The 24,780-nt window shown below is 55.0% G+C and overlaps 9 protein-coding genes across 9 annotated transcripts; 6 read left to right on the forward strand and 3 right to left on the reverse strand.

The window, feature by feature from the left end:
• Positions 1-2: 2 nt before the first annotated feature.
• On the forward strand, positions 3-384 carry PHYSODRAFT_491396 (hypothetical protein; the record flags this gene model as incomplete). The annotated part of the gene is made up of 2 exons (XM_009524116.1): positions 3-202; positions 282-384. The coding sequence occupies 2 exons, from the start codon at positions 3-5 to the stop codon at positions 382-384; spliced, it is 303 nt and encodes a 100-aa protein (XP_009522411.1).
• Positions 385-1,230: 846 nt separating this feature from the next.
• On the reverse strand, positions 1,231-2,339 carry PHYSODRAFT_376158 (hypothetical protein; the record flags this gene model as incomplete). Its single annotated transcript, XM_009524117.1, has 3 exons — positions 1,231-1,698; positions 1,760-1,941; positions 2,012-2,339. Coding segments are annotated over 3 exons (978 nt in total), but the record flags the coding sequence as incomplete, so codon positions are not given.
• Positions 2,340-4,119: 1,780 nt separating this feature from the next.
• Positions 4,120-4,879, forward strand: PHYSODRAFT_543361 (hypothetical protein; the record flags this gene model as incomplete). Its single annotated transcript, XM_009524118.1, has 1 exon — positions 4,120-4,879. A coding segment is annotated over exon 1 (579 nt), but the record flags the coding sequence as incomplete, so codon positions are not given.
• A 771-nt stretch (positions 4,880-5,650) lies between these two features.
• Positions 5,651-10,982, reverse strand: PHYSODRAFT_345313 (hypothetical protein; the record flags this gene model as incomplete). Its single annotated transcript, XM_009524119.1, has 6 exons — positions 10,673-10,982; positions 9,554-9,898; positions 7,803-8,865; positions 6,069-6,809; positions 5,894-5,992; positions 5,651-5,806 (listed from the first exon to the last, which is right to left on the reverse strand). Exons 1-6 carry the CDS (start codon positions 10,921-10,923, stop codon positions 5,651-5,653), a joined length of 2,655 nt encoding a protein of 884 aa, XP_009522414.1. The 5' UTR covers positions 10,924-10,982.
• Positions 10,983-11,872: 890 nt separating this feature from the next.
• On the forward strand, positions 11,873-12,652 carry PHYSODRAFT_327894 (hypothetical protein; the record flags this gene model as incomplete). The annotated part of the gene is made up of 2 exons (XM_009524120.1): positions 11,873-12,102; positions 12,565-12,652. 2 exons carry the CDS (start codon positions 11,873-11,875, stop codon positions 12,650-12,652), a joined length of 318 nt encoding a protein of 105 aa, XP_009522415.1.
• Positions 12,653-14,761: 2,109 nt separating this feature from the next.
• Positions 14,762-15,779, reverse strand: PHYSODRAFT_327895 (hypothetical protein; the record flags this gene model as incomplete). The annotated part of the gene is made up of 2 exons (XM_009524121.1): positions 14,762-15,045; positions 15,569-15,779. The coding sequence occupies 2 exons, from the start codon at positions 15,777-15,779 to the stop codon at positions 14,762-14,764; spliced, it is 495 nt and encodes a 164-aa protein (XP_009522416.1).
• An 890-nt stretch (positions 15,780-16,669) lies between these two features.
• Positions 16,670-17,126, forward strand: PHYSODRAFT_285320 (hypothetical protein). The gene has a single exon (XM_009524122.1). It carries the CDS (start codon positions 16,729-16,731, stop codon positions 17,020-17,022), a length of 294 nt encoding a protein of 97 aa, XP_009522417.1. The 5' UTR covers positions 16,670-16,728; the 3' UTR covers positions 17,023-17,126.
• Positions 17,127-17,417: 291 nt separating this feature from the next.
• PHYSODRAFT_285321 (hypothetical protein) lies at positions 17,418-18,104 on the forward strand. Its single transcript, XM_009524123.1, has one exon. The coding sequence runs from the start codon at positions 17,785-17,787 to the stop codon at positions 18,097-18,099; it is 315 nt and encodes a 104-aa protein (XP_009522418.1). The 5' UTR covers positions 17,418-17,784; the 3' UTR covers positions 18,100-18,104.
• A 2,822-nt stretch (positions 18,105-20,926) lies between these two features.
• On the forward strand, positions 20,927-24,100 carry PHYSODRAFT_389277 (hypothetical protein; the record flags this gene model as incomplete). Its single annotated transcript, XM_009524124.1, has 6 exons — positions 20,927-21,271; positions 21,308-21,690; positions 21,796-22,093; positions 22,190-22,331; positions 22,467-23,675; positions 23,772-24,100. Coding segments are annotated over 6 exons (2,706 nt in total), but the record flags the coding sequence as incomplete, so codon positions are not given.
• Between the last annotated feature and the right edge of the window lie 680 nt (positions 24,101-24,780).

Raw genomic sequence — 24,780 nt, forward strand, 5'->3', positions numbered from 1 at the left:
CGATGTCCTCTCCCGTCTGGCTCTTGCGGATGAAGGGCGTCTCCCACATCCAGATGCCCGTCGTGTTGCGCTTGCGGCCGGCGCGCCACGAGAAGCCCTTCTCGCCGTGGGTCTGCTCCACGTTCGAGTTGCCCTCGAGCTTGGCCTCGCCGCTGCCGGCCACGCCCTCCATGACCCAGGCCTTCCAGACCTCCGTGGCCTCGTCGTCCGCGCCGTCGGGCTTGAGCATGCGCCCGTGGCTCGCGTGCCGCAGGTAGCGCAGGAACAGGTCCAGCACGAAGCTCTTGCCCGTGCGGAAGGCCCCCACGACGGAGAAGATGGCCACCTTCATGTCCTCCGGCACCTGGTGGAAGATGCGGCGCAGCGCCGCCTCGTCCAGCGTGAAGTTGGTGCCCTCTTCGTTGATGCTCACGATCTGCCGCGCCTTGGGCAGCTCCTTGGCGGGCTCCAGCGCCACGGGCGCGGGCGGCGGCAGCGTGGAGGGGGAGGAGGAGGACGCGCGCGGAGAGGAGGGGGGCGACGGCACGGGGGAGCTCATGGCGGGGGGGGGGGGGGGGGAGAGTCAATGCAAATGCTACGCTATGCGGGACACACGGTCGTGGTGATGATCTTCTTCTCGACTGATCTGCACTGTAGAAAAGCTGATACTTGAGATTGGTTGAAATGGAGGGAATACGGTGGTGTGATTGGAGGAAGGATGGCTGGAATAGTGGACGGTGGGTGACGTATGTGAGGAGATGGCTACATTTGATGGACGCTTCGCATTTTCTAGTTTTCTTGGATGGAAAACCAGCTACCAAGGGGTGGTTGTCATTTGGTGGCATTATGTGGCGGTGGTGTTGTGTTATGCCTACGCTGTGAAGTTTGGATCTAAGCCCAGAAGCTCAGGGTGACGATGATCAGCAGCGTGGCTAGTGGAGACCAAGTTGAAGTCGCTGCTGCCGCCGACGACTCGAGGCGGGAGCCGGCGGCAAGGCACGCGCTGTAGTCTTCGGGCGTCGTCCACCACATCATGGAGCAGAGGTACCAGGTGAGACACACGGAGTCCTCGCACGCGTTCTGCTGGTACGACTGCGCCTGCGAGTTGTAGTAGTAGTGCTGCACGAGCGTCGCGTCGGTGGCGGCGTCCACGATGAAGCGGTTCATCTCGGACCACGACAGTGAGCTCACGTTGTACGCGCTGCTGGCGTTGAAGAGCAGCTGCCAGTCGAGGTCCGAGCTGTTGTCGCTGGAAATGTTGGTGCCGTAGACCGCGAAGTCCAGAAGCTCGTACGTGCTGGCGTCAAAGTCCCAGACCATGAAGGCCGGGTTGTTGTAGAAGATGGGGGAGATGGCGGCCGATGTGAACAAAGGCACGAGCTGCGAGCTCTGGGTCTCGTCATCGTCGGCTGCGATAACTTCGTCCGGGTCTTGCGCCTCCATGTCTGAAGTGAGGGGCAGGCGGAACTCGACGCTGTGCGTGTGGCCGAAGATCTGCGCCTTGATGACATCCGCGTACTGGGTCACAATCTTCTTGTACTCTACGATGTACGAGGCCTCCCACATTGGCGAGCCGTCCTGCGCGTCGATGATCGGCGGGATGTGGCCAGCTATGTACGCGTACTTGCCGCCGTTGCGCAGTCCCGACAGCGTGGCGTTTAACCAGGCAAACTGAGCGAGCGGGTCCGTTTCGTTCGATGTATCCGGGGAGTGCTTCGGCTACACAGCAACAAAAGGTTAGTTCCTAGCAACAAGCGGAGGAAAAGCAAAACTGGCTTACCGAGTATGGCACCGTGTTGAGTGTGAGCAGCAGCAAGTTCTCGTCTAGTTTGTACGACAAGTAGCCGCGGGTGTTGAGATCCTTGAGGTTGGAAGCGTTGAGCGCGTCACTCCACGCCGGAGACACGACTTCGATCGTCGGGTTCTCCTCGGAGGTGGGGTCTGTCACGTCCATCGTGTAGTCTGCGGCAACAAGTACAACACCAAAGATTAGCTACATCATTGGCAAAGAGAGGAGGAGGCGGAAACGTACTCTTCACATCGGTATCGCCGAGAATGGCTGTAGCGTTGAGCGTCTGGTTGCCGGAACCAGAAAAGTACTGGGCCATGGTCTCCACATTGATCTTCACCGCCTCAGCGAGGTACTCATCCGATGGATCGCCATGGACAGCGTGGTCTCCCGTGTACAAGAAGAAATCTGGGTTGGGGAGAATTTGCTGGGCGTACTCGAGCGCAGAAGTCAGCAAACTGATAGGGGCGTCGTAGCCGTACTGAATCGGAATCTCGGCGGACTCATTCGCGTCCAGGGACTCCGAGATGTTGAGGTGGGCGTCGGAGAAGTGGAGGATGTGTTTGACGCCCCCGACTTCTCCATTGCCAACGCTGCTGCTGTAGCTGCCGCTCCCCACAGACCCGTTCTGCTCTTGCGAGCCCGAGTTGTCCTTCGCGCTGGTGGAAGCGATCTTGCCGCCTGACATGCTCGGGGTTTTAGCCTCTACCGCGGATTCAGGTGTCGTCGTCAGCAGTAGGAGCGTTGATGCCAGACGTAGGGAGCGAAACAGCGCAGCAACCATGGTCGAAACGGAGAGGGGATTGTTGTCGAGAGGAAATTGAGTAATGACCATGGCGCACTAGAACCGCAGTGGTGTATGTACGGTGGTCATGTTACACGGTGGATGATGAGACAAAAGCTCCCCAGTAACTTTGATGATACAGCTATCATGTTGGCGTCACGCATTTCCAGAACGAGCTATGAATATTCGCTACGTGCGACTTCAATGACTCGCTGCAGGCACTGCTTGGGCTAAATTGTCTGAGGCCACAAGTCCGAGGTGATCACCTGCAGTGAAATCCAACACTGGCGGCTGATTGGGATCAAGTTGCAGTCGCCCAGCTACGAGGAGCACTCTTGGAGATACATCACAATTTATTGGCGTTTGGATAACCTATCGAGTCTGTTGGCGCGCAAGAGTCCTACTTGCGCTGTTGCCATCCCCTCCTTCGGATCGTGACCGTAGCCGTCGAAAAGGCTCCAGCGCCCAGCTCGCTGCAGTTCGCCATGCTTCTGCCGCGTATTCGTATAGCGCTGGTGGAACGGGAACTTCTTGCGGCTCGCGGAGAAGGTGGCGGGCGTGCGCTGACCGAAGCGCTGCGACTTGTCCTTCACCCACCACAACACCGAATACGTCTCGCCAGAACTCTTGCAGATACGACACCGTTGATACAATAAAAGTCATTATCTTGTATCTACAGAGGAGCTGCAGTACAGGCGCGAATTAATTACGCGAAGTGACTACATGTAAAGTGACAAAGGTTCAAGCATTAGCAGGTGGACGCGAAAGCAAAGTGACTTCCAGTCGTTCAATGCCAGCATAACATTTGACGCTTCCAAGGGATGCAACTTTAGCGTCAAGTGTTCGAGCAGCGAAAATCTGGCTGGCGAATTCCTCCAGGACAGACACTTCAACGTATGGCGGAGCGACCTTTGTCACTGTACAGTAGTGCAAGCCGGAGCTGAGATTGCCGCCGATCGACTGGAAACTCCAGGACAGCGGGCCAAGTACATGCACAGGAGGGACTCCTGTGAAGAATAATTCTTCACAGTAAATTCTTCAGGAATTTACACAACGTGGATGGATGCCTTCAGTTTAGACGAAAATAGGCCGGGATCTCTCTTGTGTCTCTAGCTGAGAGCACCGAAGTCTGCTTCGATGTGTCGCGCGAAAACACGCATTGCTGCACTCGACCAAAATTTACGACGGCATGGGGAGGACCAACCCAGCCTTGCACACTGATCTTGAAGTGGAGAGTCAGTAAAACCTGCATACTTCCGCACAATCTCAATTATATTCCATATCAAGGTCCAACACTTGTAGATTGTATAAATTGATTGCAATATCAAATAAGAACATCTAAACAGAAATGCGTCATAGTCGATATTGAAACGGAAAAGTGATAAATTACAACCGCATAGAGGATTATCGCCGTCGAGTCAGATGTTTTCCCGGCACTCGACCACGTCGTTCAGATGGGAGTCTTCATTTCGCACTGGCTACGGCAGTGCTCCATGCGTTTGTATCGGTTTGGCTCGCTCTGCAGGCCCATGAAAAGGGCCTCTTCCTATCCTCGGCTTATCCTCAGCTTTGCCCGCGCGCGGACTGTCCCCGCTTCGAACCAGCATGGGGCGCTTAGCTAACAGACAACCAGTTCATTCTGCAATTGGCTCAAGACCGACCGACACTTCGCTCGATCAACCGACCACCGCAGTCTACAGAGCGATAGCAGCTCTGTCCCTACAGCAGCAACAACAGCAAACAGCACCATGGTTAACATCCGCAACGCCTTCACCTTTGGCTGCGTGGCCCTTGTGGCGTCCGTGAGCGCCTTCAGTGAGGAGCACCGCACCCTGCAGGCGGTCAACTTCCGCTCGGAAATGCTGGAGGCCATCAACGCTGTCCGGAAGACGGAGGGCCTCAAGCCCATGTGCCTCAACGAGATGCTCATGGACGCGGCCCAGATCCAGGCGAACGACATGGCCGACGGCAACTTCATCAAGAGCAAGGGCTCGGACGGCTCCACGCCCAAGCAGCGCGCCGCGGACCAGGGCTTCAAGGCGGCCGAGGTGACGGAGGTCGTGGGTGCCGGCTACAGGACGGCGTCGAGCATTGTCGCCGCGTGGGCCAAGTCCTCGAGCGCCAAGAGCACGCTGCTCAGCAAGCACAACGTCATGGGCCCCGGCTACACGTTCGACAAGACGCGGAAGTACGTGCACTTCTGGGCTGTCGACTTCTCCACCGGCGAGTGCGGCGATGGAACCGCCGCGGGTGGAGCTGGCGCCGCTGGATCCTCGAGCGGAATCGGCGCCGGCAGCGTCGAGCTCCCCGAGTCCGGCAGCGGAGCCCCTGCGCCGGCACCGGCACCGGCCAGCGGCGACGAGAGTGACAAGGACAGCGACAAGGACAGCGGAAGTGGATCGGCCCCCGCGCCCGCTGGAACCCCCGCCGCCACCCCGGCTCCGGCTGGCAGTGGAGCTGAGACTCCCGCCGTCACGCCGGCTCCGGCTGGAAGTGGAGCTGAGACGCCCGCCGTCGTCACGCCGGCTCCGGCTGGAAGTGGAGCTGAGACGCCCGCCGTCGTCACGCCGGCTCCGGCTGGAAGTGGAGCTGAGACGCCCGCGAGCGGATCCGGTGAACCCCCCGCTGCGGCTCCTGCTGCTGGCACGCGTGCTCCTGCTGCCGCGCCTGCTGCCACCCCTGCCCCTGCTGGAAGTGAAGAGGAGACTCCCGCAAGCGGATCGGGAACGCCTCCTGCTGCAGCGCCGGCAACTACTGAGGCGCCTGAGACTGAGTAAGCTCACAGCATGGAATTGTTTGTTCGTCGTAAAAATTCATAATGCTAGATCAGGGTTTCCTAAAATGGTATCGCTTGGTATTGCCAATCTTAGAAAACCCTGTGCTAAATTAGATGCTTCATAACGTTACTCTCCTGTTAATCTTCTTCCTTGCCATTCGACGCAAACCTTGCAGAGCCATGGAGGCTGTTCGGCTCGATTGACTTTCATGTGTGTGTCACTCCGTGGCTACAAAGCTTCCCTCAGTCAAATCACTCGGAAGAACTTGAAAACGTGCACATTCAAAATAGGGATGCCGCAACGCCGCGACGCATTGTTGCTTCACTCTGGCACCGAGGAGTGAGCTTCGAGTCCAAAGGCCGCAGCACGCTTTTTCATGGGCGTTTTAGCGGGCGTACCAAAGGCTCCGAACGAGTCGGTAAAAGTGTACTTCGCGTCGTCTTCGAGCTTCATGGTCGCGATGCTGTCAAACACCCACTGTGATCATCGAAAAAGGAAAACGCACAATTAATCTTTTGCTCACCAACGAGTCACTAGTGCCAGAAACCAAACCAAACCACATACCTTGGAGGTGACAACTCGCATTCCATTCCGTTGGGCTCGCCGAAACAGCGAAGCATCACCGCAGATGCAAATGTCAGCTACAGATATCTGTTTGCAAATCTGCAGTACGAAACAGCAGCAACACGATGAGCAAAATACTCTAGCAAGGAACGCACGGCGGCACGACAGAACTTACCTCTCCACCGGAAACCTGGATTAAAGATTGGAGAACTTCGCGAGACGGCTCAACGTTAGACCCGACGAAAAACTTCATGCCCTTGAAAATCTGCCGAGATTCGGGGTGCTCGCGAGAATATTTGTTAGCGAACATCGTCAGCTCAAAGTCTTGTTCCGGCAACCAGCGTTCCTGTTCTAGCGATGAAAACGCCCAGTCTTCAGTCACAATCCAGGCGCCACGAGCAATTGCGAAGAGCACCTTAATGGTGCGTCTTGCATCCTTCCCCACGATAAGGTGCGTTACGCCAGCCGCGTAGTCCACACTCTTTACCACACGCACTTTACGATGTCCGTCTTCATTAGCCATGTTGGCGTCGATAGCGTGAATAGCGCACTGAAGAACCCCACGCGCCTCTGGACCAACCCCCGTAATACCGATGACGTTGCGCGGAATCTTGCGTGGTGTCGTTCTGCTGGATGTGCTAGAAAAACTCATCGCCATGGGAATGGGGGTTGAGTCTAAGTCCCGATATTTCCTGCTGAACCCCGAGACTGATCCTGGTGTTCCCATGAGCTTGCCGTCGACAGTATTCTCCTTATTGTTATCACGCCGAGCCTTCTTCACAACTGGGGTCGTTAAAGTGTTGAGGGAAACTGGAGGACGAGCTCGCTTTTTTGCGGCGCTCTGCGTCATCTTCACGGCACTAGAAGGAGTTGCTGACGTTGGAAGCTTCCGTGCAGCTTTTCTCGCAGCAGGCTTCTTCAATGGAACGTCAGTCGATACTGAGGCACTAGCCAGTGATGTGCGTGTTGTTTGGCCAGATGTGGAGCTTCGAGCAGTTGTAGATGTTCTTGTTGTTTGGTCCGACGTGGAGCTTTGGGCAGTGGTTGATGTGCGTGTTGTCTGGTCCGATTTGGAGCTTTGGGTAGTCGTTGTTGTAAGTGTTGTCTGATCCGACGTGGAGCTTCGAACAGTCGGCGATGAGCGAGTTGTTTTACTCGACGCGGAGCCTCGAGCGGCAGGGCTCTGCGTTCTTGATCTGATCACGGGACTAGAAGTAGCGCTTCTAGTCGTTGTTCGAATCACTCTGGCTACGGCAGGGCTCGGACTTCGCATCTTCGCAGCCGAACTTGCAGTAGCTTGAGTCAAGGATCGCGAAACTCTCTCTAGCAACGACGGACTGCTGGAAGGCGTCTTCATTTTGGTAGCAGAGCTCGGGGCGCTTGATTTCCTCTTAGAAGGAGGGGTCTTAGTTCTCTGCGTTGCTGAAGCTGGAGTAGCTAGCTTTCCGGGGGTTGCACGAGCTGGAGTAGTCTGCGTTCCGGGTGTAGCAGAAGCTGGAGTAATTGCAGCAGGGGTGGCTGGCGTCTTCGGGGAATCAGCCACAGTGCTTGCAACAGTTGCAGGCGAGGCCGTAGCAATGCTGTCAGCACCTGGAGATTTAGCTGAGCCTCTCGGAGCGCGGCAGTCTGTGCAAAACCTGCGTGTTCGCGGGTTCGAGCACCCGCACGCTGCGCACGACCAGATTCCAGATTTCAGCGCAAGTCCGCTACCGTATGTCAGAGAACTCCTGTTGCGACGCCTCAATTCCCGCGCTGTTGGGGTCTTCTTAGCGCTGTTACCATCAGGTGTACCAATATTGAAATCCATGCTGCTGGTAGTAGGAGTGCTGCTCGATACTGACAAAGGCCCCGGAGATTTCTGCTTCCCCTCAAGCGGAGCTGGTGACGGCTGACACGCCTGACTATCCACAATCACAATCACCTCGTTCCTCCGTGCTTCTGCCTCCTCCTCCAGTTCGTTTTCCGACTCGCTCTCAGCCACAATTCCACTCGCCTGCGACGCTGTGATTTCGTCCTCATCATGTTGTGTCGGCGGTCCGTTCAACGTCTTTCTCCGCTTTGCCGACGAGCTCAATTTCTTTTGTCGAATAGGCTGGGTCGGCGTAGTCAACACTATCGTCTGGGGCACTTGCTCTGTCGTACCCAGCATTTTCAATATAGCATCCGACGTCATGGGCTCCATCGAGTGCGCGCGCCGCTTCCGTTTCGCTCCATTAAGTGCCTTGTTAATCTTCGGCGGCGGCGTCGAAGGCGGCGCTACGTTGTCATTAATTTCAGCATCTGTTTTCTTGGTGTTCGTCGTCTTTGTCGCGTTATCTACTTCCCGCGTCTCCGAGGCTCCGTCCGCCGCCTTGGGCGCGTCCGCGCCGAGCGACTGTCGCCTCTTAAGTTTGGGCTTGGCTGTATTCACGGCTGCCTCCACTGTGTTCTGCTGGCTCACGGGGAAGAACGGGCGCTCGTCCATCCGCTTTTTGCTCACGTAGCAGGCGTTGACCCATAGCTGCGACACAATCTTGAGCTCGTAGCGCGTGGCCGCGGCCGCCATGGAGCCACCGCCCGCCTGCCACTTGGCGATCTTGGTCTTCCACACGGGCGTGAAGTGGCTCAGCACCATGTGCGTGAGCTTGGGCGTGAAGCGCTTGACGGTGGACGCGCCCAGCTCGCGCAGCTTGCGCGCCACGACGTCGCTGCAGTCGATCTGCGCGTCGGCTCCCACGCGCACGTCCACCATGGCCACGACGCCCTTGAGCGGTCCGGCGGTGGACGCGGTGCGTGGACGGCGACGCGCTGGGGCGGCGGAGGGCGCCGAGGACGACGTCGAGGACTTGGAGGATGCGGCGGAGCGGGACGAAGCGGCGCTTCTTGGGGCGGTGCGCGTCGTCATGCGCGTGGTGCGAGGCCCCGCCGACAGCGAGACGGACACGGCGGCGACCATGGGGCGGGAGGGCGCGAAGGAAGCCGCGGAGTGCGCACTCGGAGTGCAGCGATTTTAAATTGCGCGCGGAATGGAATGGATGGGTTCGACTAAGTGCGAATTCCGTTTGGGGCAGCAGAGTGATGGTTGATTGATGTGGTACACACTTTTGATGGGAGATGGCTACAGGTTTTAGATTGACAGCAACCGGCTGCTGCACAAGACTTGCCGACACTGACACTGACACTGACACTGACACTGACACTGACACTGACACTGACACTGACACTGACACTGACACTGACACTGACACTGACACTGACACTGACACTGACACTGACACTGACACTGACACTGACACTGACACTGACACTGACACTGACACTGACACTGACACTGACACTGACACTGACACTGACACTGACACTGACACTGACACTGACACTGACACTGACACTGACACTGACACTGACACTGACACTGACACTGACACTGACACTGACACTGACACTGACACTGACACTGAGAAGATAACCACAGGTTTTGGTGAGGTAAGCTCTGCTGTACTGGCATCAATCTGTCGTTGCGACAGAATGATCCGGGCTCCCAATGCAGTAGTGGAGAAATGTACATTTATATGTTCGCTTATGCTCATTTAGGCGCCTACGAGGTAGATATAGATACAGGGAGCACCGAAGCTTCTTAGCGGGGGTATGCCGCCATGATAGTTCCATTGCAATGCGCACTAGCGACGACGGCCCATGTGCTCGAATGCGTGCGCGCCGAGGAGCCGGCACATAGTCGAGCGCTTCCTCTCGTTCGCCGCGGCCTCTTCCTCAGGCGTCGGCGCTGCTGTCTTCGCGTTCTTGTCCGAGAAGAGCATCTTCATCTTCTGCGCGAGCTTCGAGGCGGACGAGTCGCGTCTCGGCCTAGTGACCGTGGTGGGCTTGTTGGTGGGCTGGCTGTCGGCGCGGTCGGCGTTGGCCAGAGTCTTGTCGGTCAGGTACTTGAGGTTGCCGTGCGTGTTCATCGGCAGGGCGAAGCGCGTGTGGGCGTTCATCTTCGGCGGTGTGAGGCTTGGTGCAGAGCTGCTGGAGGGTCGCGATGCAAATTGGGAAGTGAGGGCGCCATGGCCTGTGGCTGCGCGACCGAGCCGTCATTCCGGCAGCGAAGGGAACGAAACAGTCAGCGCAAAGAGCGCGTCGAAGAAGGCTGAAGTTGGCCCCCGCAGAGAAGCCAAGGCGCCGATTCCGTGCGGCGGCTGCAGTAACGAAGTGCAAAGATGGGGTAATCTGGCGGTGCAGCCAATGGCTCGATCGTGCGGCGGCGCGATTCGGGATCGCGCGATGTGGACGTCGGCATCTACAAGTAGTGATCTCCGCTGGAGTTGCCAGTGAAGCGCTGCTGTATGGTGTGTAAGCACTTCTTCGTTTCAACCTCGTCCAGCAATGCACTATTGACATGCCATGCCAGTGGTCCGACACGCTTACCTGGTATCCTGTATTTTGGACAGCATAATCTGACGTGACGTCTGCCTTGGCTATGTCTATCCTGTACATTTGAGATGGGCCCCATGGATGCTCCGAGTAATGGTCGTTTTCACTGCCAGTTATGGCAGTGATACCACCCACAACTGGAAGAAAACTTACCGTCAACGAACGAATGCGCGCGTGCTACGCTGTTCGTTCGCCACGATCGACGCGTGCAATGAATGACATGGAGGGGGAAATACAGAATAGCGTGTTCATATTTACAGGTCATGCGAGGCGCTGCGGCTCCCGCAGACAAAACCTACAGCGGTTGTAGCTACGTGGCACCCTCTTCATCTAAACCCCGTGCGCACAAACGCCAGCGAGTCGACGTACTGCCGTCGCTGCGCCTCTTTCCTGCTCTCGCGCTGCTCGGAGGGGCTCAGCGCTTGCTTTTGGCTCTTGCTGCTCCCGAACAGCTCTTTCATCTTGCGCGACAGCTTGGCCCCCGTCGAGTCGCGGGGCTCTGATGCGGTGACGAAGTCGGTCTTGGTCGCGTCGCTGCTGGTCTTCTCGCGCACGTACATGAGCGTCGCCGGGGTGTTGAGCGGGAACGCGTTGCGAGTGGCCATCATGGAGGGGGTCATGGTTGTGGGTGCGTTCGGCGGCGTTGGCGCTGCGCTGTGGTCTCTTGGACTGTTGTTGCTGGTGGCGAAATTGCAAGTGAGCCTTGCGTTCCGAGCCACGGACGTACCACAATCACTCCGCTGCAGCGACACCTGCATTCTTGGTGGCGGTGCCGACGCCAGGAACTCGCTTAGAACCCTCCGTCCGGTCCCGTTTCCTCTCACTCGGGCGGCAGCGTTCGTAATGCGGGCTATCCTGCCAGGATCACCGTGAGGTGAGTGAGTCGAGGCAATGCGTCTGCAATGCTGGACGCGCCGTACTGCTTACAGCAACGTACGCAGTGCGATGTCAACGCTCGGCGGCACCACGCACATGCGCGAATTGAACGGCTCGCAAATTCTGGTGGGTTTGGCCCCTGGTATCGCCTATCGACAGCTGGCTGACCGGTGTACATATAGCGCCTCGAGCAATTTGTGCTCAGCGATCTGCTCGATTGGTCACGGCCGGCTTCAGCGCAATCATTGCACAGGAGGCAGCAGCCGAGCTACTTGACAAGGCGATGAATCTTCATCCTGGATAGGCAGACTACCCTCGGGGCTACCAGTCATTCAAAGTGCGATCCTCAGTACACTCATGTATACAGTACACATATACCAGCCAAGTCTTGGTCCAAGGCGGACAACTATGTGCCGGGCTTTCACCCGCATTCCCAATTGACTACCCAAGAGTGTTGGTGCGTGCCACTCCTCGAGTCGACTAGCGAGCGATACACATCCTACGGATACTGTTGCGGCGCAGCATCGTACAGTGCATGCACATGTAAGCATAGCAACCCGCTCTCGGAGCTCTTAGCTACTGGCTGGCACCCCTGCGAAGCTCGTCTCCTCGCCCAGCGTGCCCGCTCTTCACTTACCTTCCCGATCCCCACGCTCACTTTCCAATCTCCTCCGGTGAGCACACAACCCCGCCATGGACCCCACCAACGACCTCGCCGCCGGGACTCCTGCCGCCAAGACTGGGTTGTCGATCCAGCCGGCGACCGACGCGAACACAAGCACACTTGGGGCCAAGTTCGCCCAGAAAGCGGGGACACCTTCCAACCAAGACGACAACGAGGCGTCGGACGAAGCGAGGAAGAGCGCGCTGGAGAAGCAGTTCATCGCGTCCCAGGCTATCACTGGTCTGGGCCGCCCGCTTGCGTTCCGCCGTTGAAGAGTTGGTAGGTCATTACAGGATCCCAAGCTTGATCTACTGTAGGTTTAAAAAAGTAGCCGAGTCAATATGACAAAACAAAACTGAAGTATGCTGAGCAGCTCAGTCAGTGAATTCGTATTGTTCGGAACAAGGTTGCTGCGCTTTGGCTGGGAGACCATTTTTCTACTTCGTATTCCTTTAATCCTAGACGTGCAAGGTCTGCAGGGTTATTGTCAGGCAGATAGTTTAGAAAAAAAGTTCAAATGCAGCCCTCAGTGATGCCGGTGTGACACAATGTAAACTCTCTACATGAAGTGGACGCGTGTACCAATATGTAGTTGATGCTCGAATACAACTTGTTGTATGTTCTTCGGTGGCTGGTGCAATAGTTGGCGAACTGCCTGTGGAAGGGTTAGGAGTTAAGCCACAATTGCAGCTTTCGAGAAGTCTGTCATGAACGATTTTAGCAGTCGAAGGCAGACAGATGCTGCGGCTGTGAAGCAGGCGCAGGAGATGCCCGTGGATAGCGGTTTTGCAGCACAAATATTGATCTAAGCTTAGCACAAAATTCGAGTCAAGAAGCACTGTTAGTTGATGCTAACTAATACCTGCCATCTACTGCGCCTGCTTCGCAGCCGCAGCATCTGGCCAGCAGTCTTGTTTACTTTACACTTCCAAAAGGTTTTCGCTCCTTGAAAAGTTTTTGAAGCCTCACTAAATGCGATTTCGATGGGGTCTCCCAGGGTTTTTACATTTTGAGTCAGAAGAATTCCGGGAGGGGGGTCTGTTTTCGGCTACATGTATAGATGTTCTTTTACATATCTTCATAGCCCACAGATCTCCACTGCCGAGGCACCACCTTTCCGACGTCGCCGCCGTGTTAAAAAGATATAGAGTGCCACTTGCTCACATTAACACAGTGAACGGCCGTTGGCTCGATCGACGGGAGATCGGTAGTGTGCGCGATCGCGTGGAGAGTGCTCGGAAGTCGGTCCACCGGCATACAAATACCGTCACTGGATTTGCTGGAAAGTAGCCCGCGGTCTCGTTTGCGAGCACTCCGCCATGCCAGGTCGCCATCCTCGCCTCACCGAGCGATGCAAGCGGGAAAAGAGAGCGGCCCGATTCGGTTATCCTGTCTGTGCTAAACCCCATAATCTGACGTGATATGGTGTATGTATGGACATTGTTGTAGTGCACTCCACTAACATGTTAGCTCATTTTACTGGACACTAACTAACAGCTACTTCTCCGGTCCGGAAAAGAATTAACAGTTAGGTTTTTTCATTAAAAAAAACTCAAACCATCTCGATGTATGATTAGCCAAAGTACCTCTATGTACCACACTTCATTGGACAAAACTCTAACATCAGTGATTTGTATGCAAAAAACCTCAAACACGATTGGCTCTTTTTCTCGCCTTGGAATATTCAACTGTTTACGACATTATATCACAGGAATAAACTCTCTTTCCGCTTTCTCATGTGTATTTCCAAGTTCTAATCTGATCATTTTTGATGGCGCAGCGAATTTAAACCTCACACCTGTGGAAACAGATTGTTTAAACGGCCCGATAACTACCTGAAAGGGCGGGAAAATGGATTTATCAAAAATACTACGTGATACACCAGATCCAGAGCTTAAATTTAAGGGCAGCTACAGCTCTGTTGGAGCAGTAGAACGCAATATATAGTCTGATTAGAGAACTGTTAATTCTTTAGCGGACCGGAGAAGTAGTTGGAAACTATACATGTTAGCTGCACTGTATAGTGGAGGAAATAGGTACATGAGGAGATTACTTAGTAATCTGTACGAATATATTTACTACATTACTTGTAGTTGGTCTGGGTGTCTATATTGCGCCGCGGACTTTGATATACCTAAGTCGTCTTCACTCTTAAAATTGGTCATCATCTGCGCTGATAAGTGGTGTGCCAGCGCTCCATGTGAGCTCCACCCAGCCAATATTTTCCTATTTTAGCGGATACTTTGAAGTATATACATTGGATGGTAAATTCATAATTTTGAGGGTGTATTTGTGTTCAGTTTAATACATCGCTCGTCTTGACTGCCCTCGGTGCAAGTATTTACCCTTCTCCATACTTTTGCTCTAAACGCTACCAACATGTTAGCTCAAAATACTAGACACTAACTAACAGTTAGCTAACATGTATAGCAGCTAACATGTATAACAGCTAACATGTATAGCAGCTAACATGTCGGCGTTAGGGAGTACACTAATGAACAATGACGTCTGCCTAGGCTCTGTCTATCCTGTACTTTCATTTGAAATTTGAGATGAGCCCCATCGTCGATCGAATGATGGTCGTTTTCCAGCTTTGCTGGAGAACCGAGTATCTCTGCACTGGAAGCGGACAACACGGCCTCTACGCCATATTTATAAAGTTAGCAAGTCATATATCCTGTGGATCGCAAAATTCGCAGGCCCGTACAGATTGGTACACCGTTCGTTCGCTATGCTGAACGCGTGCAACGTACAAAAACTGAATGGCTCACTCATATTTACTCGATATACAACCCCGGGCGCGCAAACTATCGATATCGGCTATGTTACATTCTCTACCTCTAAACTCCATCCGCACGGAACCCAACTCAATGGCTCGACGTAATAACTAACTGCCGTGCTCCCCTTGCTCCAGAAGGCTACGCCTGTTTTCGGCTCTTGCTCATTCCGAGCAGCAGTTCCATCTTCCGCGACAGCTTGACCCCGGTCGAATCAGGGGACTCCGAGGCGGTCGCTGTGCCTGTGGTGACGATGCCAGCCTTGCTCGTGTCGTTGATGGTCTTGTCGGTCTTCTCGCGCACATACATGAGCGTCGCTGGAGTGCTAGGCGGGAGCGCGTTGCGGGTGGCCGGGCCATGGTTTTGTGCGCGTTGTGTCAGCGGCGATGTGGTTGCTCGCGGCGCAATATAGACACCCAGACCAACTACAAGTAATGTAGTAAATATATTCGTACAGATTACTAAGTAATCTCCTCATGTACCTATTTCCTCCACTATACAGTGCAGCTAACATGTATAGTTTCCAACTAACTGTTAGTAAGTGTCCAGTAGAATGAGCTAACATGTTAGTGGAGTACACTATATTCGAGCATCAACTACATATTGGTACACGCGTCCACTTCATGTAGAGAGTTTACATTGTGTCACACCGGCATCACTGAGGGCTGCATTTGAACTTTTTTTCTAAACTATCTGCCTGACAATAACCCTGCAGACCTTGCACGTCTAGGATTAAAGGAATACGAAGTAGAAAAATGGTCTCCCAGCCAAAGCGCAGCAACCTTGTTCCGAACAATACGAATTCACTGACTGAGCTGCTCAGCATACTTCAGTTTTGTTTTGTCATATTGACTCGGCTACTTTTTTAAACCTACAGTAGATCAAGCTTGGGATCCTGTAATGACCTACCAACTCTTCAACGGCGGAACGCAAGCGGGCGGCCCAGACCAGTGATAGCCTGGGACGCGATGAACTGCTTCTCCAGCGCGCTCTTCCTCGCTTCGTCCGACGCCTCGTTGTCGTCTTGGTTGGAAGGTGTCCCCGCTTTCTGGGCGAACTTGGCCCCAAGTGTGCTTGTGTTCGCGTCGGTCGCCGGCTGGATCGACAACCCAGTCTTGGCGGCAGGAGTCCCGGCGGCGAGGTCGTTGGTGGGGTCCATGGCGGGGTTGTGTGCTCACCGGAGGAGATTGGAAAGTGAGCGTGGGGATCGGGAAGGTAAGTGAAGAGCGGGCACGCTGGGCGAGGAGACGAGCTTCGCAGGGGTGCCAGCCAGTAGCTAAGAGCTCCGAGAGCGGGTTGCTATGCTTACATGTGCATGCACTGTACGATGCTGCGCCGCAACAGTATCCGTAGGATGTGTATCGCTCGCTAGTCGACTCGAGGAGTGGCACGCACCAACACTCTTGGGTAGTCAATTGGGAATGCGGGTGAAAGCCCGGCACATAGTTGTCCGCCTTGGACCAAGACTTGGCTGGTATATGTGTACTGTATACATGAGTGTACTGAGGATCGCACTTTGAATGACTGGTAGCCCCGAGGGTAGTCTGCCTATCCAGGATGAAGATTCATCGCCTTGTCAAGTAGCTCGGCTGCTGCCTCCTGTGCAATGATTGCGCTGAAGCCGGCCGTGACCAATCGAGCAGATCGCTGAGCACAAATTGCTCGAGGCGCTATATGTACACCGGTCAGCCAGCTGTCGATAGGCGATACCAGGGGCCAAACCCACCAGAATTTGCGAGCCGTTCAATTCGCGCATGTGCGTGGTGCCGCCGAGCGTTGACATCGCACTGCGTACGTTGCTGTAAGCAGTACGGCGCGTCCAGCATTGCAGACGCATTGCCTCGACTCACTCACCTCACGGTGATCCTGGCAGGATAGCCCGCATTACGAACGCTGCCGCCCGAGTGAGAGGAAACGGGACCGGACGGAGGGTTCTAAGCGAGTTCCTGGCGTCGGCACCGCCACCAAGAATGCAGGTGTCGCTGCAGCGGAGTGATTGTGGTACGTCCGTGGCTCGGAACGCAAGGCTCACTTGCAATTTCGCCACCAGCAACAACAGTCCAAGAGACCACAGCGCAGCGCCAACGCCGCCGAACGCACCCACAACCATGACCCCCTCCATGATGGCCACTCGCAACGCGTTCCCGCTCAACACCCCGGCGACGCTCATGTACGTGCGCGAGAAGACCAGCAGCGACGCGACCAAGACCGACTTCGTCACCGCATCAGAGCCCCGCGACTCGACGGGGGCCAAGCTGTCGCGCAAGATGAAAGAGCTGTTCGGGAGCAGCAAGAGCCAAAAGCAAGCGCTGAGCCCCTCCGAGCAGCGCGAGAGCAGGAAAGAGGCGCAGCGACGGCAGTACGTCGACTCGCTGGCGTTTGTGCGCACGGGGTTTAGATGAAGAGGGTGCCACGTAGCTACAACCGCTGTAGGTTTTGTCTGCGGGAGCCGCAGCGCCTCGCATGACCTGTAAATATGAACACGCTATTCTGTATTTCCCCCTCCATGTCATTCATTGCACGCGTCGATCGTGGCGAACGAACAGCGTAGCACGCGCGCATTCGTTCGTTGACGGTAAGTTTTCTTCCAGTTGTGGGTGGTATCACTGCCATAACTGGCAGTGAAAACGACCATTACTCGGAGCATCCATGGGGCCCATCTCAAATGTACAGGATAGACATAGCCAAGGCAGACGTCACGTCAGATTATGCTGTCCAAAATACAGGATACCAGGTAAGCGTGTCGGACCACTGGCATGGCATGTCAATAGTGCATTGCTGGACGAGGTTGAAACGAAGAAGTGCTTACACACCATACAGCAGCGCTTCACTGGCAACTCCAGCGGAGATCACTACTTGTAGATGCCGACGTCCACATCGCGCGATCCCGAATCGCGCCGCCGCACGATCGAGCCATTGGCTGCACCGCCAGATTACCCCATCTTTGCACTTCGTTACTGCAGCCGCCGCACGGAATCGGCGCCTTGGCTTCTCTGCGGGGGCCAACTTCAGCCTTCTTCGACGCGCTCTTTGCGCTGACTGTTTCGTTCCCTTCGCTGCCGGAATGACGGCTCGGTCGCGCAGCCACAGGCCATGGCGCCCTCACTTCCCAATTTGCATCGCGACCCTCCAGCAGCTCTGCACCAAGCCTCACACCGCCGAAGATGAACGCCCACACGCGCTTCGCCCTGCCGATGAACACGCACGGCAACCTCAAGTACCTGACCGACAAGACTCTGGCCAACGCCGACCGCGCCGACAGCCAGCCCACCAACAAGCCCACCACGGTCACTAGGCCGAGACGCGACTCGTCCGCCTCGAAGCTCGCGCAGAAGATGAAGATGCTCTTCTCGGACAAGAACGCGAAGACAGCAGCGCCGACGCCTGAGGAAGAGGCCGCGGCGAACGAGAGGAAGCGCTCGACTATGTGCCGGCTCCTCGGCGCGCACGCATTCGAGCACATGGGCCGTCGTCGCTAGTGCGCATTGCAATGGAACTATCATGGCGGCATACCCCCGCGAAGAGACTTCGCTTCTCTTGTATTTATCAACATCTATTATATATCTAGTTGCTATCCCACATGATAACCACGAGAAGTGCTCGACCGTAGAGCATGAGCTTGTAGGCATCGAACCATTAAGAACTGAAAATGCATACTTAGTACAGTATGACCCCCTGAGTTGCCTAAAGTTGACGTGGAGGGCTTTGCTAAAGGGTACAGATAACGACGGAAAAATACGCTCCACCAAAAAATACGCCATGCGACAAATCCAGATGACTGATCCGATACAAATAGTCACATGTATTTATAGCCAATGAAGTTCTCCTAAAACCTATGAAATTTGCAGAAATAATGGTTGGAGTAGCTCTGCGAGTCTATAAACACCTCATCGATGTGGGAATGTGCATCTATGCATACGTTTGTTTGTACCTAAGGCACTAAGTTACCATCAGACTAACGCTCGATCAATGTTGCTATTATTGTATGCCAGAATTGGTTCATTTTAAGCATAGACTGGCCTGAGCACTGAGAAAGCGCACAAGAACCCGTCAAGTATATTGATTGTTATTGTAGAATGAAACAATAGGTTTTGTTTAAGAAAACTGCTTCTCCGCAGCTTTTAAAGCTGTCGAGCTCAATAACCACAAACAATATGGACTTTCTTTTGCGAGATCACTCGTCCTTCTATACATAATCGGCCCTTTTCTAGAACGCAAAGAATACTTTCGACCAATCAGCGTGAGTGGCGTATTTTTTAGTAGCGTCCGGCTTACTATGGAGGATGATGGTCAGCGGTGATCTGTAATCGTCTCTCTAGGATGAAGAAACTCTCGTCAAGCGTAGCTGTCTCCTGATTCGCGGTCCTCTCGCAAACCTTACTGATGCCAGTTCATGGCTCTATTCGGGTGCCTACCAGTAAGCTCGATCGCGGTGCGAAGTTCGGACGTCGACATAACTCCCGGTGCCTGTAGCAACACATACCAGGTTGTTGCGGTGGAAGGAGTGCTCAAGGATGGGGTACCCTAAAGCCCACAAGAATTTCTTAGGCTAAGGAATTCTCTTCAAGCGGAAGCTGCAGCCCACACCTTAAAAACTGCGCAAACTCCTCGCAGACACTATAGTACACTTCCGCTGCCCTGACGCAGGAGTAAGCGATTTTGCGGGATAGGCCACGGCGTGCAGCCGTTGCCCAGGAGCTCGTGCAGTACCGGGAAGAAGGGAGATGCCACCTTCTCGATTGTTGCAGTGTCAGCAGACTGAGACTGCTGTAGACACCTGAAACCGTTCTCGCGTGTTGTTCCTAGCCCATACTGACACGAATTTCGCTTTCGCCTTCGTCGTTTTATTATTTGTGTTAGGATATACCCCAGAGACCGATGGCGACCGTTTCGCGCCTAGCGCTGGTTTGTGAGCATCGCTGCTCTTGAAATCATAAACTGCCGCCAAACCACATTCGACTTGTCCTTGGTCACGATCTCCGTCGAGGCTTGCTTCCCACCCTTCGTAGTGGGGATCTCGCCCATGAGCTTGAGCGCCATCAGCTTCCTCTGCGCGGGGTCGAGTTGCTTCGCAGTCCTTGTACGGACACTGCTGGTTGCCGTTGTTGTCGTCGTCGTCGTCGTGGCGCCTCTCGTATCCGTAGAGGCTGCCGGCTCCGCCTCCGCCTCCGTCGTGTTCTTATCGCGGATGAAGAAGAGCGTGCTGAGCGGAAGCGCGTTGCGACTCGACATACCTGAGGGGCGTGCGTCTGACTTCGATTGGTACTGTACACTATTGTACGCTTGGGCGCTAGAGAGCAAATCTGCTAATGAACGACGCAGAGCAACGCGCGGTGCCAAGTGCATGTCGATTGGGCGGCGCGGAGCAGCACAAACACATTCGCTACATCTGCAACGCCACAGCAGCTTCGAAAAAGGGCGGTGCCGACCCTCCCAGACATCACTTGGACACGCTAAAGACGGGCTTCTGTACCGTATGAAAAGCTGGCGCTCGCATATGCTTTCGGCTTTCCCACTCAACGTTGTGCAATGCCATGGTCGTTGCCAGGGGGTTCGAAGTTCGAACTTCGAACCCAGCGGGATCAATTTGTCGTGCACAGGCACCGACTTTGGAGAGACGACGTCGCGCACGAAACTGGATCTTCTCGAGGGACTTGGAGGGCAATCCTGCCGCAACCAGGTGGGGTTGAAGGGATCACTTTAACATAGCGGTATCTCTACCTTGAAGTGGGGGCTGTCAGGTCGCGGGTACACGTACTTGTCGGATCGACTTGCCATCAACAAGTCAAGCATTAGTCTCTAGATGATATTCTTTTTACTAATCGTGGCTGCTTTTACAACTGCGCACAGAAGCTCTAGACATTGATCCCTGTAGTCACGTCGTGCTCATTACATGTAGTTTTACGCATCATTCTTGTTGTAGTGTTCGTGTCTGGTGGATATTGCTCTGCTATTCTTGCATTCCGAGGCCGTTTCTTCCTCTTCTTCGTCTCGCTGCCTCCATGTCGACACAAGTTGGTGAGCTGCTCGGCGCTTTGCTGAAGTATGGAGGTTCTGGGCGAGCAGCTGCAGTTGCAGTCTCTCCAGCAGGAGCGGCCCAAAGCCAACCTGGATGAGACGCCCGAACCGACGGTCATTTCTCGACGGCAGGCCGAGCTGGAGGCAGCGAATGACCGACTGCAGCGAACAGCTCAGGTACAAACGCAAAGGTGAAGGACATAACGAGGTAGAAGAGCTCTTACTTAGGACGATGTTGTGGTTATTTAGAATTTCTCGGTTGAGTGGAAGTCGTTCCTCGGGTACGCGATGAAGATCAAGCAGCAGCGCGTGACTGGAGCGACTGCAGGTACTGGTGAGAGGGATCTAGAGGATCTACTGCTGAAGACTCAAGGCGGACTTGTCCTACTACGTGAGCTGCACAGCCGTCGAGAGGAACAGTGGAAGACCGTCCTTGAGCACTATGGCTACGAGCACTCTTCCCTCAAAACTGCAAGCAGTGAGACACAAGAACATGGTCCGGAGCCCCCACCGCCACAGCAGCAAGTGGCGAGGCAGCCGCAATGGCTGCAGACGCTCGCCTCGAAGCTGTTGGCCTTGAATCAGCAGGTGGCGGCCACTTCTCACTGCGCTCTGAAGCGATCACAGCTGACGGTTGACCAGAACGAGCCACGACGGACAAGCCGAAAGCTGTCACCCGTTCTGGTCAAGCAGCGCGCTCAAGCGCTGGAGACGCACCACCGACTGCTCCACGCGGTGGACTCCGCGTCTTCAGCCCCCGACTCCATTGTGACGGTGGACGATGTGAATAAACTGCTGCAGTTCAACTACTTGAAGCACCAGCAGGCCGTGGTGCTGGAGCGATTCTGCACTCGTCTCAAGTGGCTGCCCGTGAGCCACCGCTTCCACCTCCGACAGCGCATGCTGGCTCTGATCCACCAGCAGAAAGTGAAGAACACGCCACGCCCCAGCGCATCAACAGCTTACAACAACAGCAAGGATCACATCCACTGTCCGCTCTTCATGATGTCGACGTCTCACTTCATGGCGGAGCTGAAAACCTTGGCGCTAAAGTGTTGTTTACCCATTTCTGATGCAAATTTTGATACGAAGACCAGCGCGGAGGAGTTCCAGGCTCTTAGACAAGCCGCAGACGGGCTTTTAGCGTCTGCAGTGAGCGCGTTCCCGCTTGATAGTTCCATCAACTTGGATGCGACTTTGGAGCTGGATTTGGAGTCGGTAGTGCACGCGTACACCAGGAATTCTCGGTGGGAGCTCATCCAACGTGGCTACCTTAGCAACTGCGAGCCTAGCCCCGGAGGCATCGAGGAGACCTTGATCGCGCTTCGCAATGACCACAAGATTGACTCACTCTTGGCGAACGAGTGGGAGCTGCTCGGTCTTGACGACGTCGGGTATCTCCGTGTGAGACTCGAGGCGCTCTCCAGAGCACACATGAAGCGCGCCAAAGTGGACGTGACGAAGTCCGAGTCTGCTGCCGCCGGGAATGTCCTCACGCTTGAAAGCCAGGACGAAGCAACAGACGATGATGATGAGGGAGAAGGTGATAAGCCGAAGTCTGGTCCACCCCACGCCTGGAATCCCGACGCGCTGTATTCTCTCTATGTGCTGCGTGTGTCTTCATGTCGAACCAAGCGGTTGAGCTTGTTGCGCCTGTTGAACTATCTCCACTTCGTCCAGCTCCGCCAAACCAGTTCATTCCACGATGGCACGTCTCCAAAACCTGTATCATCCAGGTTTGCTACTGGATCCGACAGGATAAGCCCCTGGATGGTAACGAAGTGCGAGAAATCTGGCGACTACATCGTTATGCGCGTACCAGATAGAGCTAAAGAAGATCTCGACGACGAAGACGACGATAACTACAACGGACCTCAAGAGTTCATCTTTGCAGCTGCACGGCGCGACTTCGAAGTGCTGGAGCTTCAGATGCTGCGGATAGCAAGCATCTTCATCTTCAAGCAGGAGTACGATAGCCTCCCTACATCCCCACGCAGACGCAAGAACGGGACCGACCAGGATTCGGACAGCGTCGTGACGACCATCGAGCGGCTGCAGGTGCTTCGAGACGTCTACGACTGCGAGGTGGCATTCCAGCAGGCCAAGGTGCAGTTAGTTGAGAGGCTCCTCGAGTTTGGGCTTGACTTTGCTCCAAGAGCTCGAGACTTTAGCGAGCTTAACCTGACACCTCCAGGAGATGAACCCGAACCATTCACCGCTATCCTGTCCCCACTGCTGCAACGACGACCGCTTATCGACTTCTCGCACGCGTACTTCTTCGAGAGCTACGCGGCGGAGACGCTCCTGCTGGAGCTCCAAGCTTCACTCATACAGCAAGTGGCTCAACACTTCCAGCGTCTAGAATGGTGCGCGCTCAAAGAGTTCGCTTTCAGTGACGAGAGCAATGAGGAAGACGATAAACGGCAGTGGGTTTGTCGCCAGATCTTGGGCTCTCGAGCGTTGGTGCAGCTCTACGCTCACCAAGAAGAGCTGGTGCGTCAAACCGACGAGAAATGGTTCACTGGCACCTCCATCGGCGACTTCCACTCTCTCCAGCACGTTCTTCTGGAGCACACGCTCGTCATCTGGTCGCTGATCACCAAGCTGGAGCTCCCCGGAAGACCCGTAAACTGTCTGGAGCGAACTGCAGGAGATCTGTTACTCGGAAGTGGGTGGCAACTTGTTCTCCCCCCGCAGCTACTATCCGACGTGTGCAGAACAATCCACGAGCAACCAAGTGCGTCACGTCCGCTCGTTGAGTGCCTCGCTAGAGCCATCGAGCTGGACGCATGGCGTCAAAAGCTCACACGAAGCGTCTACGAAGCTCACCTGCTTGAACTCGTGCACAGATTCCAGTTTGGCTTTGTGAAGCAAATCGCAGCGTTCGATACGGTAGTTGGGGGAGAGCAAGCGCGGCATCTACCGTTCTTCTTCGACTTCGGCGACTGCGACCGCACTAAATCTCTCCAGCCTATTGCAGTAGAGCTGGAGACGCCCATGTTCCACGCTACATCGGCTTCAAAGCTTGCTGCTCTGCGTAATGGCGACAGTAAGTCCATCTCCGAATGGCTTCAAGCGCAGCTAAGCGCTCTGCAGACCCGCACCGGCGACAGTGACGACCTTGCTACACAAGCGAAGCATTCGGAAGCGTGGAGGACTTCGCTGCTGTCACTTCAGGAGCAGTACGTGGCGTACATGACGGTGATCGTGAGCTACCAAGACGCCGTGGGTGCTGACGTGTACGAGTTTGCGGCGTCGTATCCGTACGTATGCCTGGCCAACTCGCTCACTCCAGAATCCTCCTCTTCATCCGACGAGAACTTGACGCTAGCCATGGACATCAACACCGTCCGCACGAAATACGCCAAAGAAATATCCGACAAGATGACGGAGGAGATGCGGACGAGCTGCTTCCCATACTGGAAACGACTCGAGAACCTCAAGCAGCAGCTACAAGAACGCTTCACCACTGCTCCGAACCAAACTAGTGACGGGTTGAACGCTGCGTTTGCATCGCTGCAGCCAGGATATCATCTGGAGGTTGATATGACTGCATGCGGCCAGTTCCTCAACGACGAGATGCACCATGTGAGTCTACTCATCGCACTGAACGATCACCTCCAGCGACTCAGGAACGAGAAGAGACTCATGCAGCAGCTCAGTCCAGCAGCGCGTGTTAGATGCGCCTTCATCACGCGTGCAGCAGCCACCGACAGATTCTCGACCGACAGCTCCAACGACGACGACCAGCCTTCCGGCTTGACCAAGTGGCTACTCGTCAAGCTGCACCAACTCAAGGAGGACCTCCAAATCCACGAGCGCCCAAAGGTGGAGCAATTACTGCTGACGCCTCCAGCTTTGAGTGTCTCGCCTCCAGCAGCAGCACAACGCGCCAAGCGAAAGTTCGGTACACATCGTTCCACGGAGGAGTCCAGTCTCGACGTTCAAATGCTACTGCAAACGATCCCAACATTCCGCTGCTTACTCCAAACATTCGCAGTGAGTCACGAGAGATCTCGACGGGATTCCACCGGTGGAGCTGCCAGCGCTCACGCAGCACGACTCCAGGAACACCGCGAGAAAACTCTGCGCGTGCTGCTGCCCATTTTCAACCAATTCAGCTGCACTTTGGACTTGTTGCG

Source organism: Phytophthora sojae (genome assembly GCF_000149755.1).
Source record: "Phytophthora sojae unplaced genomic scaffold PHYSOscaffold_3, whole genome shotgun sequence".
Taxonomy (NCBI): Eukaryota; Oomycota; class Peronosporomycetes; order Peronosporales; family Peronosporaceae; genus Phytophthora; species Phytophthora sojae.

Bases quoted from the DNA above. Each gene is read 5' to 3' on its own strand.
- PHYSODRAFT_285321 (XM_009524123.1), top strand. From the start codon at position 17,785: ATGAACGCCCACACGCGCTTCGCCCTGCCGATGAACACGCACGGCAAC.
- PHYSODRAFT_285320 (XM_009524122.1), top strand. From the start codon at position 16,729: ATGACCCCCTCCATGATGGCCACTCGCAACGCGTTCCCGCTCAACACC.